At 44.8% G+C, this 14,566-nt stretch overlaps 3 protein-coding genes across 3 annotated transcripts; all 3 read right to left on the bottom strand.

Moving 5' to 3' along the window:
- Positions 1 to 101: 101 nt before the first annotated feature.
- On the bottom strand, positions 102 to 1,059 carry BCR41DRAFT_54130 (hypothetical protein). Its single transcript, XM_022030895.1, has 3 exons — positions 1,025 to 1,059; positions 299 to 883; positions 102 to 221 (listed from the first exon to the last, which is right to left on the bottom strand). Exons 2-3 carry the CDS (start codon positions 765 to 767, stop codon positions 208 to 210), a joined length of 483 nt encoding a protein of 160 aa, XP_021881651.1. The 5' UTR covers positions 768 to 883; positions 1,025 to 1,059; the 3' UTR covers positions 102 to 207.
- BCR41DRAFT_353005 (hypothetical protein) lies at positions 986 to 2,675 on the bottom strand. Its single transcript, XM_022024060.1, has 6 exons — positions 2,579 to 2,675; positions 2,367 to 2,454; positions 1,886 to 2,218; positions 1,707 to 1,766; positions 1,248 to 1,604; positions 986 to 1,166 (listed from the first exon to the last, which is right to left on the bottom strand). The coding sequence occupies exons 1-6, from the start codon at positions 2,624 to 2,626 to the stop codon at positions 1,057 to 1,059; spliced, it is 996 nt and encodes a 331-aa protein (XP_021881652.1). The 5' UTR covers positions 2,627 to 2,675; the 3' UTR covers positions 986 to 1,056.
- A 402-nt stretch (positions 2,676 to 3,077) lies between these two features.
- BCR41DRAFT_353007 (hypothetical protein) lies at positions 3,078 to 4,582 on the bottom strand. The gene is made up of 2 exons (XM_022024061.1): positions 3,456 to 4,582; positions 3,078 to 3,373 (listed from the first exon to the last, which is right to left on the bottom strand). Exons 1-2 carry the CDS (start codon positions 4,554 to 4,556, stop codon positions 3,104 to 3,106), a joined length of 1,371 nt encoding a protein of 456 aa, XP_021881653.1. The 5' UTR covers positions 4,557 to 4,582; the 3' UTR covers positions 3,078 to 3,103.
- Positions 4,583 to 14,566: the final 9,984 nt, after the last annotated feature.

A 14,566-nucleotide genomic window follows, 5' to 3' on the forward strand; every position in this document is an offset into this window, starting at 1 on the left:
ATCATCGCCTAAAAAAAGGAAACATACCATGCAACAATATAGAAAGCGCTCCAGAACAGCTTGATCCTAAGCTGCTTCTTTGCTATCAATTTCTCCTGCTCTGTTAGCATCATCACTGGTACCGCGGTATGCATTAACCCGCGACTTCGATTCCGGTGGCTTTTCTTCCTTAGTCTTTTCCCTGCTTGTTGTCTTTCAGACTCACTTCTACTGGTCCTTGACTGCCGTGGATCGTTACTAACTCTTGTCAAAGGCAGTACATCATAATCGTCGTCGTCTCCGCCACTCATATTCTTACCCGAACGATAATGTTGTCGATAATCACACTCAAGATCGAGACCAATCGTGGTTCCTGTACCGGTCTCGCCCACACGCATCCCCATACCCATCCCTCCTAGGCAAGCGTTTTTTGAAGTAGCCAAAAGATGTCGAGTGTCTTGATCCTCATATGTGCTCTCTCGATCATCATCCCCTGCGTCAGTACTATAGCCATCATACCCACCACTGTCCTGTTCAGAATCGTGTTCGGACGAATAGTATGCCGAAGTGTCCCATTCGATCCCATCGTCGCTGCTATGACTTTCTGAATTAGATAAGCTGTTTCTGCGGAGTCGCTCATGCTCTTGTATAAACCCCGTAGTTGTACGGGCTGATAACTTTGGTCTATTAGGAGCATCCTGTCCTGGAGAACTACCTTCTATACGAGTTGCTGTGGTTTCAGTGTTGTAGCCTGTCTGAGCTATTAGATTTATACTCGAATCTGTCATGATGTCAAAAGGGTGTTCGCCCTCATAAGCTAATTATTCCTCAATAACTGAGGGTTGTGGACATTAAAGTAAACTGATCTACACAAATGATGTCACGAAGATGCGATGCGATGTATCTGGTGTGATGGATGAAAACAAGAGAAAAGGCAAGTAAGCAGAGGAAGGATACACAACAAGTGACAAGCAATCACATAAACAAAATGATCTATTAAACGCGCTTTTATGATGTGTATCAACTGTTGGTACATTTTTATTACTCTTTTCATGCACTGACTATCCCTTTCCTTCTCTAGAACTTGAAGACATGGTCATTAGTTAATCCAAGCTCCTTCAAGGCACCATCAACATCACCTTGGGTGAAGTTAGGGCCTTTAGGTCCACTGACAGACTTCATCATAGCTAATAACAGACATGTCGAAATTAATTAACACGCAAATCCTAGTTTTGCTAACAGTTTAAACAAGGAAGGATCAAACTTACGTGGTGGTCCACAGACAAACACCTTGGTGTTGCCCTGTCCGATCTCAGGGTTGTACTTCTTGATTAGCTCAGCAGTAACGTATCCAGTAGGGCCAGTCCATCCCTCTACGGGTTTATCAACGACGTAGGTAACCTTGAAGCGGTCTGGATGGGCCTTAGCAAAGGCATCAATCTCATCCTTGAGAATAATGTCTTCTGGAGTGACATTAGCGAAGATAAGGTTAATCTTAGTTTTATCTGCCTTATCTTTGAGGAGTCCACCGATGATCTGAATCATGGGTGTGATACCGGAACCACCAGCGATCAAGGTGACAGTCTCATGCTGGTTAGCTTTGAGAGGATACTTGCTGATAGGACCTAGCGTCGCACGCACAAGTTACGTATACACAAATCTACTCAATATGGCGCCAACATAATAACAAAAAAAAAAGATTCTTAAAAGTAATAATCGATACTGACCCTTGACAGACAGGGTGTCACCGGGTTTCATGCTATGGATGTGAGATGACATTGGACCTCCTGTTACATGTAGCATTTACGACATGAAGAAATTTTTAGTTTGTGTCATGACAGACAGGTACCAATTAAGTCAGACTGATATTTTCCGTGAGAAACATTTCTATCAAAAAAACACATACCTTCATAACGCTTGATGACAAAGTCGAATGAACCAGTACGATCAGAATCAGAGGTAGGAGTGTAAGGACGAATAATAGGCTTGCCATCTTCTTTGATAAACTTGGTAACAACACAGGATGCTACATCCAAACCCAACTTCTGGTTCTCCTCCAGCTCAAATGTAAAGCGACTGGTGTTTGGAGTCAACTTTTGCACACTCTTCAACTTGAAGTCAACAAAGGCGTTAGGATCCAAAGCAGAGGAAACAGGGCCCTTCTTTGTAGCCTCATCTTCTACTGTGGGAGCGGTAGTAGATGCGCCTCCCAACTTGTCACCATAATACATATACGCGGCTACATTGGAAATTATGTTAAAAAATCATGATAACAAGTAGAACTAAGATCTTCGCTATTTGTCATCTTGATGAATAGTCATGGTGGGAAGAGAGAGTCATATGGATATAAAAAAAAGAGAGAAAGAGGAAGGAGACAGACGACCTACCTGCAGCAGCGACACCAAGAGGAAGGCCAACAGTCAGCAACTTGCTGGAACCGCCCGCTGGCTTACTAGAAGTCGAGTAAGATTGCCTCTACAGGAAAGCATAGCAAAGGATAATTGTTTTAATTGAATCTCTCCAATCATTGTATCTGAATTCCCTTTGAACATTGGCCATAAGGAAGCTCATATGCAAGCAAATAGAAATATTAACATACTGAAAAGGCACGAATACTAGATTTGAAAGGGCTGATCAATCGGAACATCGTGAACGCGAATGCAGAACAGAGTGGAGGAATGAGTCTGAAATAGAAACATTGCAAGGTGCGTGAATTCCAATTAAAAAACCAACTCTCAAATACGCCACATCCATTAAATCCCACGCACGCCATGCAAATTTAATATTTCTCTTTTTTCACATATAAAGCATTAATTGCCACTCTTTCGCACTGTACTTTATTTTATTTTTTTAATAACAGGGATCTCCAGGGATTAAGAAATACCTATGACTTATTGAGTCATTAAGCGCCTTTCATTATCGAGTATAGACAATATTGTCTGTAGACTTTTTTTTAATTACAAGGACCCTCAGAGTCATGGGATGATGTTATCTGTTGATCTGTACGGTTTTTAAAGTTAGTCCAGAAATTCAAGGGCAAAAGATTAGGTAGAAAGGATACAGACGAAAATAAACAGAACTTACAAATTTTTTTGTGGGTGTGCCGGCACCCAAATACTTGTGTCTAGCGTCGTGCGCGCTTTGCACCCGGAGCAGACGACTCTTCCGAGGGTTTGCACTTTGCAGGTCTCTCTTGCCTCTCAATTTGAGCAAGACCGATTCTTGCGATGTTTTCCGCCCCTACTGCGTCACGGTCGAAGAATACCTTACATGCGCGGCAATATTTAGAGCAAGGGTACACAGCCTCTAAAAAGCTATCGCAGAGGGGTCGGGGACAGCGGGCGCTGGTGTAAAATTCGTGCGCCCCTACAGTGAAGTGTCCTCGTGCTTTGACCTAAGCGTTTCAAATGGCAGTCGTTTATTAGCAAAGGTTCTATGGCTTTCCAGCTTTTTTTACTTTTTTAAAAAAGTCATACCTGTGTGACAAGGTGTCTCGTTATAGTAGTGTGCTTGCTGGGAACTCCCTTACTACTTTCAAAGGACCCTAAGCCGACGACAAGCACTCCTTTTTCCCCGAGCATCTTCAATACTCGCTGCACCGCATAGTCGAACGTAGCTCGTTGAGCCTTTCGTAAGTCCCATTTTTTTTTTTTAGGTGCCATCTGGACTCGTAGAACTCTTGAAGCACATCCAAATTCTTTGATCCTGTCTGTGTCTGGGATTCTTCGTTCATCCATTGAAAGTACTCGTTGTACGCATCCCTTCCAAACACAGGGGATGGCGCTCTCAACCTCAATCATTCCTTTTTCACGCTTCCTTTTGTTCAACAGGTGATTGAAGCGGAGGACGGGGAGGTACAAGAACCTGCTTCTTACCTTCACCGTTTGCCGCAAGTTAGGGTTGTGAGGGTCCAGCGAGGAAAACGTAAGGGCGTTAACAATACCAGGATCACATCCGACGATAGTTGTGGTGTTTGCGGATGGGCATCGCCCTGGCTTGTTGAATGTGAGCTCAACGTTTTCAAGCAGCTTGGAGCTCCTCTTCCAGTTTATGTTTGCATAGTCTTCATCTGTCAGGTCTTCACCGGCTGCCTTTGAACACGTCGTGTTGAGAAATCCCTGAGAAAACTCCAGTTCTTGGCTGGGGTCTTCTTCATCTACGTCAGACTGCTGCTGTCTCTTCGTCTGGGTTGTGTCATAGGCAAGTAGATTCAGAACTAGACCGTTGGTAGAAATCGTTTCTTTGAGTTTGAACCGAGTTATATCTTTGTCTTGTGACTGTAGGAATACTTTGTCTCGATATCCATGAACCATGCGATCACCTCCAATGTCACAAAAGAGAGCCTGTATCAAAACCCCTTTTGTTCCCTGTACACACTCATACATTGCAGTCTTGGAAGCATTATTGAGAGGCAGAATGCGCTCCAGCAGCTGCTTGGTATCTTCGTTCGCCCAGAGGACGTCAACTAGGGCGTGTTCAGACAGATACACATACCTGGGTGACCAGGGGGGCGTAGGAAAGTCTGAGTATTTTTTCACTTTTTTGTTCTCCCGCAAAAAAAACTCAATGTCGCTCATATCTTCGTTTGTTTTCTGGACATCAAACTAGAAAAAAATAAAAGAGTCTGAATATAGAGCATTTGATTGCAGAATATGCATGAAAATAACCTACACAAGGTTATACCATTGCGTTCCTGTAGTGCTGCCTTAATGATGTCTGTACTTGGCCCATTAGTAGCTCTGACGCTCTTGGAAATGAGATCTTTTTGGGATCAAGCCTTGCACGTCCCCCAATGTGATGTCTATTTCCTTTATTGGGGAAAGTTCAGTGGTGGCCTTGAAATGTTCATAAGCGAGGATATAGTGGGCGTTTCTACCGCCCTTCCTTGTTTTTCTGCCCTCGCGTAAGCTGAATAGGGGGCCACCTTGGCCACTTAAAAGAAGGGTGGCGAGACAGAAGGAATAGTTAGTGCTATCCAAGACCTCGTCCAGTGCCTTTTTCCTCGACCTTGCTACCCCTGGTAGCCGCATGATCCTCTCAATGTCCAAGGCAATCGCCGAGTATGCATAGCGGCGTAGTCGGCTGCGGACAGCAACTGCCCCTCGGATCTGGCTTGCAATATTATCCCTTTCATCTGCGTCCAGTCTGCCTTTCCTTGCCATGGAAGCCTTGAGGGGTCCAATTGTTAAGGCCTTGATAGGATGCTTACTACTGTAGCTGTGATCAACCTTCGTAGCATCCTTCAAGTTCCTAATTGGTGCACCTTCTTTTTTTACCCCTGTGGAGCTTCTTGCCTTTGTGCTTCCGCTTTTGTTTTTTCTGTTGCTCTTTTTTGCCTTTTTCCGACGTGGTGGATGCCTAAGGCCCGGCCTATCGTGCTGACGGCAGTTACTGATATCAACTGTGCGCTCATTCAATATGCTCGGCTTGTCAGAAAAGATGGGCCGGTACTGGTTTCTATGTGACCCTTTCGCTATATAGAATGATGGTGCGTCTCTACACTATCCAAGAAAGGGACTAACGATTAGTATTGGGGACGTTTGGTTTCAGACCAAAACTATAGCTTGAGCTTTCTTACGTTCTGCGGCGCTGCGTTCGCCTTTGCTGAGCCATTCTATGACGAAGTTCCTTTCCTTTGAGTAGACACTGCTTGAAGTTATCGAACTCATTGTTCGATGGTAACGCTCGGGCCGACGTTTGATGGCCGGAAGTAAAAACACGGAGAGCTACTCTGAAACGGCCTTCTTCAGAGGCTGCGTTCCTTCCCAACATCTTACTAGCTTCCCTTAGGTAATCTCGAAGCATCTTATTGTAGTTTCTGCTCCACGCAACCTTTTGAATTAATTGAGGATTATTAATCGGGCCCAACGTCTCGAGGTTCCTTGAGTAATCATTGCCTGCGATGGCACAGAATAACACCAGATATTCGTGTGATGGCAGGCTTAGTGCTTGGATAACGTTATCTACATCGTAAACCCCAAACTTCTGTCTACGGTGTGGAGGGGGTCGCACTAGGATGCAGACTCGTTCGTACGCAAAAAAATCAGAGTCTTGGGATATCACGATCCTATCATTCTCCTCATTATGGCACCCTATGCATGGGTCCGCTTCATATGTACACAGACAGACATCGAAGACAGAGCCAAGGCCTATTGCCAGCTGATCCTTGAGGGTGTGGACTTCTCGAAGACCCTTCTGGATGCGCCTTATGACTTGAGGACGAGTCCATACCCCACTCTGAGAATTTCTCCCGAAGGCGTTCATATCGTTCTCCAAAGCATCCATATTTTTTTGTCTTATGGCTTGCCGTTCTGTTCTTGCTTTTTCTTTCTCATTACAAGGCCTCCCATCAATATGTATAGTCAGATTGTCCGTTTTAAAAAGATCCTTTATCTCGAGCGTCAGGGACCTTCCTACATCAATGATGGATTTGCTTTTCATCTTTGCATGGACGTCTCTACGGTGGATGTTGTAATAGAACGTACCGAGGAGATCTACATGAACAGAATGGTCAGGATTTGCCGCCAAGAAAGTGCCCACGTCAGTTTCCGAAGGTAAACCCCGCGATCCGCAACCAGTTTGAAGAAGAACTTCAGCCCCATGATCAATATCTAAGCGAAGGAGAAAGAAAAAAGGAAAGATGGTGGTGATGAAAAGAAATGAAAAAGAAAAAAAAAGAGCGACAAAGGTATAAATGGATGAGCTTTTTTATGGTTTAAAGATCCAAAGTGAATAGATAAAGAATATTGAGGAAAAGATACAGGAACAAGTAGCAGTGGTAAAAGGGATGGGACTTTGGAGCGAGCGAGTGGGAAAGGAGGAAGACAATGATCCCTTTTTATATCCTGGATTGATGATGAGTTTTATCATTGTCTCATATAGTTTTGATATCGATCCTTTGCTTCACAGGCCACATCAATTTTTATTCAGTTCCTTTGTTTGGATTGGGGTTTTGTCCAAGTCAATAGTAGAGATCGACAAATAAATACAAGCTCTCGCATGAATGGCAGATCGGAAACAATAGCACTGAGATACCAAAGTGAGCATTCAAAAAAATTATCTCCATATACAGCATACAGTGTTGATGTCGATCCTTTGTTATACAATTTTTTTTCAGTTTCTTTTTGCATTGGCCCTTGCTTTGTGAGGAATTTAATGAATAAAAAAAAAAATTATAGTATTAAACAAGGGTAGTAAATACGTTGACAGATTTGACTCGGTGTGTAGGAACTGGTTTTGAAACAGGTGATTACATCCTTGTCAAAGGTAACAACAAGAGAAAAAAAAGTCTTTTTTATCAAAGAATGGGTTCAGATGTCGCTCTTTGCTCCAACAGCCCCAGTACTATTGTGTTAAAGCAGAGATATTCGTTGGCTCTCAGGTTTCGGCATCAATGGCGGAGATAGGAGTGATGTAGTTGCATGCGCTTATTGCTTGGAGTAAAAGCTATCTAAGCACCCTTTCTTACTGGACGATGCCTTGTTAATGGTGATATTGCGCAGCGCCTTGTGGATGGAGGGAGAGCAGAAGCGAGAGTGGTGGTTTTTGGCGGTCGTTTGGTGTGTGTATGTGCGAATTTGATGGTTGATACCAATCGCCAAATTATATGAATATAGAATTACAGAAGCGAGATTAATACCGACGCGTTTGAGTTTCTTTCCTTGAGATTGTTATAACCATGGGATGATTGCGGAGTGGCCACCAAAATAGTTTGTTTATTTCTTCTGGAGGCTCCATTGGAAAGCGCTTGTGTTTTGAAGTTGCCTAGAAAACAAAAAAAAAACGCCGCGATGCAAAATGTGTTTCTATGCGTGCAAAAACCAAAGAGATGCTTTAGCTGTTTATTCAATAGCCTGGTGCATGTTCATGTACACACGACTGATAGTGATTGATTAACAAAAGGAAACTCTCGTCTCATCCCATGCATGTACCGCCAAATATTTTCGAAACAATAAAAGGCATGTACAGACAACAAAGAAGCACGTCAACTGTTTGATTGCTTGATCAGTATCCTCCAGTTTACTCACGTATAATATTTTTTTCTATTCACTCTTGGCGTGCTTGTACGTCTATTAAGTTTTCTGTCTGGTCGTATAACACTAGGAACCCCCCACGCCAGAAAAAAAATACTTCCCATGGTTGGTGCCAGGTCTGAAAACAATAATAATAATGCACATGCCGTGCATGGAAGATAGGGCCTTGACACTATGACCATTGTTATGCAGACTCACCGAAATCAACTTGTGATCACAACTGCTACTCATGCTCTGTTGCCAAGGGCTTGAAAAGGGACACAAACCTCTTCTTCCTTGTTCTCATAATCCCTCACATCCTTTCAATACTTTCGCCGTAAATGTCCATTACATTTGAATCACACATAGGCACTTCACCATTACATATATCACCTTGGGTATGATACGTTGGTGTGGTTCCCTCCAGTTTCAACAGGCCCAACAAACTCTATTAGCAGTGCTTACCAACCCAGATATATCAAAGGAACGCAAGAAGACGAGGAAGCAAACGATGTGAAAAATCAGGTCTCGCCGAGTTGTACAGGAAAAGATCAAGTTAGTCAAGCTTCATGGTGCGGTAGAATGAATCAACTCAGATTGCACTGCTTTCAAGTCGAGACTACGGCGGCGAATATTACCATTGCTATATTACACCAGTCAATAAATAAACGATACAATGGGCTCCCAAGCGGATGCTAGAGTCATGCGAAAGTTTTCATGAGTTTTTTTATTTGCACAAATAAAGAAGCCAGGATAGTTCCTGGATTTTAAGCCCATTTATAATGGTAAATTTGCCCTTGTTATGGATGAAGGGATAATACTAACGTAGATGGTGGGGATTTATGTCTGTTTCGTCCAGCGTTCAGCCGTTCTTTCAGGATCGTCCCGCGCAGCTATCGCTCGACTTCCTTTTTTTTTTTTTTTTTTTTTTTTTTTTTTGATAACAAGGACCCTCAGGGTCATGGGATTTATTTTCTACACTCTATGAACAAAATGCTCCAGAAACTATAGTCAATAAACAGCTATTACTGCACAAACGACAAGAGCCGCTGTATCCATGATTTCATAAACCCTGACCGCCGTGGTTGGTACTCAAAGTCCACCTTTCCGACGTGGCCTGTTGCGCAACGCGACAAATTATCCGCTATCCATAGTCATCAAAAACTTCATTCCACCTAGCCGCTCCATCACGTCCAGTTTGGTTTTCCCAAGGTAACTGTCCCGGACTCGGTCATCCGCGATCTTGTAGATCTCTTTTACATTCAGCTTCTGTCTTTGTCTGAGGGAAGGGACAAGGAAATCATTGCTACTACGTCTGTGCTCCCCAACACAGTTGCGTCCTCTAGCGCGTTTGCTCATAGCAGTGATTCCACGAGCCTTTTCCCATTCAACGGTGACTTTACACCGTTTGTTCCAGATTTCTGTACGACCGAATTCCTCTATGGCCTTGACGAAGCGCCCTGCCATATATGTAGCTATCCTTGTTGTTGTCTTGAAGCCAACTTTCCAACTCTGAGCAATGGACTTGGGCGTAAGTCAATGGTAAATGTCCTGCACAGACCAATCTGGTGTGTGCTCTCTCTCTTCCTCATCACCGTCGTTCCTATCACCATGGCGTCGTACTTCTCGCACACCATCGATATGCATCTCCAGAGTTTTCCAAATGTAGTCCTCCTCTGCCGCAGTAAAAGTTGGCTCTTTTGTCCTTGGTGGGTCTACACCTCTCTCTGGCCCTTTGTGCTTGCTCCTGCACTGCTTTCAACGCTTTCCTTCATGTCCTCTCCCCTATCACATTCACATTTTGGATTATCTCCTTCCACTTCTCGGCCTGAGTCCCCATCGTCCTTGGACATCTCCAGATGTGCGATGTGTCTTCATCCTCTGTCCCACACACTCTGCAGTTGCCGTCTTCATAAAAGTCTGGCCTCCAGTGTCTCATATATGACTGTGTAGGCAACATTCCATGGAGTTTCTTGATCCTGTGCGCTCGCTTTTGGCAGTCCGCTGGGCTGGTGAAGAGTCCTTTCGGTAGGTTGCTATCATGAACAATGTTCATAGTAGCTCGCCAATCAATTTTTGTCCAATCCTTAACATGCTCCTGCGTCCTGTTCTGAGCGATCCACGTGTGATGTGTACGAGTTGTTGACTGTAACTTAAGGATCTGCCTTAAGTCATCTTCCGCTGGTACACCGTTGAACTTTGCATGGCAGTACATGTCATTATGCTCCGTTATGTTGATATCCCATAGCTCGCCATAATGTCCATGTTTTGCTGCTTCGTCCGCTTCTTCGTTCCCTCTGTTGCCGGCATGTCCTTTGACCCACTCGACCGTGACTTCCGATCCTTGTTGAATAAATGCGTTGTGTATAGCTGCCCACCATACTGCATACGGTGATCTAATACGTTGTCGCAACGTGCTATCCACTCTGCCTCGGACCAATGCTCGGAATTGAGTCACAACTGCGCTGTTATCAAGTCGGATTGTCATAGGTCTGTTTCGTGGGCTGATAAGTATTCCTGCCAACAAACCAGCTAGCTCTGCCTTTGTCGAGGATGCGTTGCCTGCTACTCTACCAGATAGCGCAGTGTAAAACTCACCCTCTTGTGTCTGGACTACCACACCAAATGCCATACTTACTCTTTCAGTGCCAATATCTTTGAGAGATCCATCCGTATAAATGACATTACCCGGCTGGGTATTGTACCGTTCCCTTTGGCGTTGGATTTTCTCCTCGGTATTGGCACTAATGATAACTCCATTTGTGTCCCTGGCTAGGCCTCTGTTGACTTCAGGGATCACTTTTAGGCACGGTGTCTCGTTGGAATCCAGGTCGACTTTTGCTCTCCTTAGCAGAGCTTGCTCGCTCAGACCCTCATATCTCCTTGTGTTCTGGGTCCGGCGTCTCCTCGCTTCTTCGCGGGCTCGCATGCGTTCACCATGCCTTCGCTCTCGGTCCTGGTGGCGTTCTGCTCTTCTGACTATGGCATCTAACTTTGCTCTTTGTCGCCTAAGATTATGTTCTCTGGTTGCTCTGCGCGCCTCTTTCATAACAGCTTCTCGTCTCTTTTTCCGCTCCTTCTGTTGATCTAGAATCCACTTAATTCCAATTGGTGGCTCAACAGCTTGATTAGCCGGTGATACTGTCAAGGTTCTGTTCGCTGCCTCATGCTTTATGAATTGGTTGAGTGCACGAATCGCTTCTCGATCTTCGTCTTCTGTATCCCCGTCTACCGAGCTGACATAACTACTGTCGCTGTTGCTGTCATCATCACTGACGTCTAAGAGTGCCAGTTTCCTCCTGTTCCATTCTCTTGCATGCCTACCCACATAATCGTTGTCGAAGCAAAAGTTTTGAAGTTGGTTGAACCAGAATGGCGAAACTTTAGGCCCTCCGTAACGGGTCCTGAATGCGTGCCATGAGATCATGTCCTCCTTATCATCCGTAAGTATTTGATCCACAAAGTATACCATACGCTTGGTGAGCGCCTTCCATACGTGTGGTAATTCTCCGTTTAGCCATTTCCATGTCGAGAGAGCGTTGTGTGGGAGACCAAATTCGGCTGCGATCGATAGGTCGAAAGTAATGTTACGATTCTTCATTTCTTCACAAACATTCGATATAAAGTTGTGGCGATACTTTTTGACACGATGTGGCTCCAAAGTTGGCGAGACTTCCATCTTATTCCTGTGCTGCAGCATCAGTACTCGTGTCCGACATATCCGTCCCATTACATTGCTGTCATTAAGTCGAAGCGCCAGGGTAGATATTTGTTCTTCCGCTTGAGCGTTCGCCAAGTCTTTGATGGCATACAATCTATTGTGGTTCATAATGCTGTTTGGCGTAGTTGATGGCATACGTGCTTTCCGCTTACACAGTGACATATACTTACCAGTCATCTTCTGTAGGAACGTTGGTGGCAACATTTGGGCCGAAATCCTATACAGCACCTTTGGGATGAGCACATTATTGACAATATACGTTGTCTGCCGATCTGTCAGGGCTTTGGACCGGAGAATGTTACAGGTCGTTTCTATTTCCTGCTCCACTATTTGCTGTGTTGCTGTTGGATTTCCTGTTGCTGTGACCCAAACACCAAGAATCCGTACCGATTCATTCTTTTCCACTGGTCGGATCTCTTCTGTAGGTGTCCCAAATTTCAGCGTGCTCCTCCTATCCTGCTTGCTGTTGATACAGATGACCTGCGTTTTCTTGGCGTTCACTTCCACCCCGTTAAGAATGAAGAATGTCGTTGCAATGTCAAGTATCTCCTGCATATGTGCTTTGGAGTCCGATATCCATGTAGTATCATCCACGAAAGCAAGGCCAGCAACTGATGGTGTCCCTCTTGGTCCCTCTAGACTATATCCAGTGCTACTGTCTATAATTTCACACAGGAGTGCATCATATGCTATTCTCCATAAAAGCGGACATTCCACTCCACCTTGATCCAAACCGCACTCTGGATGATACTCGTCAGTTGGTCCGTATTCAGTAATCACCCTGTTCACTTTGGAAATGGCGATGTTTTCACATAGGCGTATGAACTGTTCAGGGACCTGGAGCCGTCTTAGTCCGCGAGAAAGCATCCCATCGGGGGCGCAGTTGACAGAGTCGAAACACCGTTTCATGTCTTGGAACACAATCCACTGTTCTTTCTTGAACTCTCTTGCGTCTTCCATTGCCGCTTGCAGGATATGGATTGGATCCTTAGTGGTAGTACCTTTAAGAACAGAGAAGTTTGGTCCTCGTAGAATATCGTGCCTGGCCATGATCGCGCTTAACCTATTTGTTATTACTGCAAACATTATTTTCCGTGCGTGCTCCAACAAAGCTATCGGCCTTACCTCTGCCATGTTTCCTGACCATTCTGGAGCTTTTGGTATGCAATAGAGGAGCCCCGTCTTCCAATCCTTGGGGACGTCTTCTTGCACGATAGTGGCACTTATGATTTGGAAGAGGATAAAGAGCCCCTGCGGTCCTTGGTGTTGGATCATTTCGTTCGTAATGCCTGACACACCAGCTGCCTTGTTTTTGGGTGCATCCAGGACCACAGCTGAAAACTCATTTCTGCTTGGTGGATCCATCAGACCGTCGTACCATTCACTCTTGATCCACCTCTGAGGGCTATATTGCTTCTGCCATCTCGAACCCGGCTCTAGCGGTTTTGACGGCCTACGTCCGTGCCACTTGTCGAACCATGCCCGTACCTTCTCTTTAACTTGCTGTGGCTCTAGAATATTCACTGTGACACCGCCTTCGTCGTCCTGAATCCGGTCTATTGTCACTTTACCTCCGCCACGTCCCAGCACTTTGTCTATCATTTTCCCTGTTGCCGACTTCAACTCTCCACAGCGTTTCTCTATCAGGCCATTCATCGTCCTTGTCTTTTCCAGCTTCCTTGTCGCCTGTAAAAATGATATTGACTCTGTCCATCTGTGCTTTACTCCTCTTACCCAATCTTTCCATACATCGTCGCTATCCTTCGTGTCCGGTATAGTAGTGAGGCCTTCGATCTCCCCTTGTCCTTGCAGCCTCAACCACTCAGCATTCTTATTAAATTTTTTCTGCTGCTCTACCAGTGTTGTCCATCTTGCGTCTCTTTGTACTGTTGATAATCCTCTGCGGGTTTGATTTGCCAATTTTTTAATTTTAGCGAGATCACGTATGAGGTGGCGGAGACACAATTCTTGTTCTGGCTTCACTCCAGACCGACCAACCACTCTTCCTGGCAAGTTTTCTTTGGCGCTTTCTATGAGCAGCTTTGAATACCATTTCCATGCAAGGTCAATGTCGATTCTTTGAAGGTCTTCTGGCGTCAAGAGATCCTTTTCATCGTCGTTCTGGGCTCTCCGTAGGCCCATTGTAGAAGATTCACTGCCGTCTCCAATTCTTATATTCACACCGTTCTCAAAATTCTCCCAATCGTCGTTGCTGGCATCGCGAAGTAAGAATTTGTAGCCCTTGGGTTTTTTGTAAATGATGTGATGAAGTGGTTGTTGAATAAGGCGGTGCAGTGTCATTTCTAGAGTGACCATTTTGTGGTCTGACGCCACAATACCATCCAATGATTTGTGTTTGACCCTGAGAAGCCTATCCGTGAATACACTAGATACAAAGATCATGTCTATACGGCTCGTATTCTGGCAGGTATAGTCTTCACGAAGAGGGTGTTGAGCGCGGAAAACATCATGAAGTGGCTGCGTCTCCATCCATTGAAGTAGTGCCGATTCTGGTCTTATACTCGTTGCGTTCTCTCGTCGTCGATCGAGCCGGGGGTTCCTAGTAGCATTGAAATCCCCAAGAATGATTATACCCCTCCCTTCTTCTCTCGCGTCGTTATATTCTTTTTGTATCCATTTAGTAATTACTTCTGCTTCATCTTCCCTTCCGCTTGGTAGGTAGCAGTTAATTACTCTGATTTTAAATCCCCCAGGAAAGTTGAAATCTCTCGCTTGGCCTCTGCTCCCACAAGATGAAGTTCTCGCAGCGTACTGGAACCAATGCTGAGCGATCAAAAGCCCAACCCCTGTTCCCTGTGTTGCACCTTCTTTACCACTCACCCACCACATTTTA

This window comes from Lobosporangium transversale (assembly GCF_002105155.1).
Source record: "Lobosporangium transversale strain NRRL 3116 chromosome Unknown BCR41scaffold_17, whole genome shotgun sequence".
NCBI classification, from domain to species: Eukaryota; Fungi; Mortierellomycota; class Mortierellomycetes; order Mortierellales; family Mortierellaceae; genus Lobosporangium; species Lobosporangium transversale.

Excerpts from the sequence above, each read along its gene's own strand:
- BCR41DRAFT_353007 (XM_022024061.1), bottom strand. The coding sequence starts at position 4,556 with ATGAGCGACATTGAGTTTTTTTTGCGGGAGAACAAAAAAGTGAAAAAA. Across the intron at positions 3,374-3,455 it reads CGAGACACCTTGTCACACAG|GTCAAAGCACGAGGACACTT; the intron begins GTATGACTTTTT and ends TGAAACGCTTAG.
- BCR41DRAFT_54130 (XM_022030895.1), bottom strand. The coding sequence starts at position 767 with ATGACAGATTCGAGTATAAATCTAATAGCTCAGACAGGCTACAACACT.
- BCR41DRAFT_353005 (XM_022024060.1), bottom strand. The coding sequence starts at position 2,626 with ATGTTCCGATTGATCAGCCCTTTCAAATCTAGTATTCGTGCCTTTTCA. Across the intron at positions 2,219-2,366 it reads TCTTGGTGTCGCTGCTGCAG|CCGCGTATATGTATTATGGT; the intron begins GTAGGTCGTCTG and ends TTTCCAATGTAG. Across the intron at positions 1,767-1,885 it reads TGTCATCAAGCGTTATGAAG|GAGGTCCAATGTCATCTCAC; the intron begins GTATGTGTTTTT and ends TACATGTAACAG.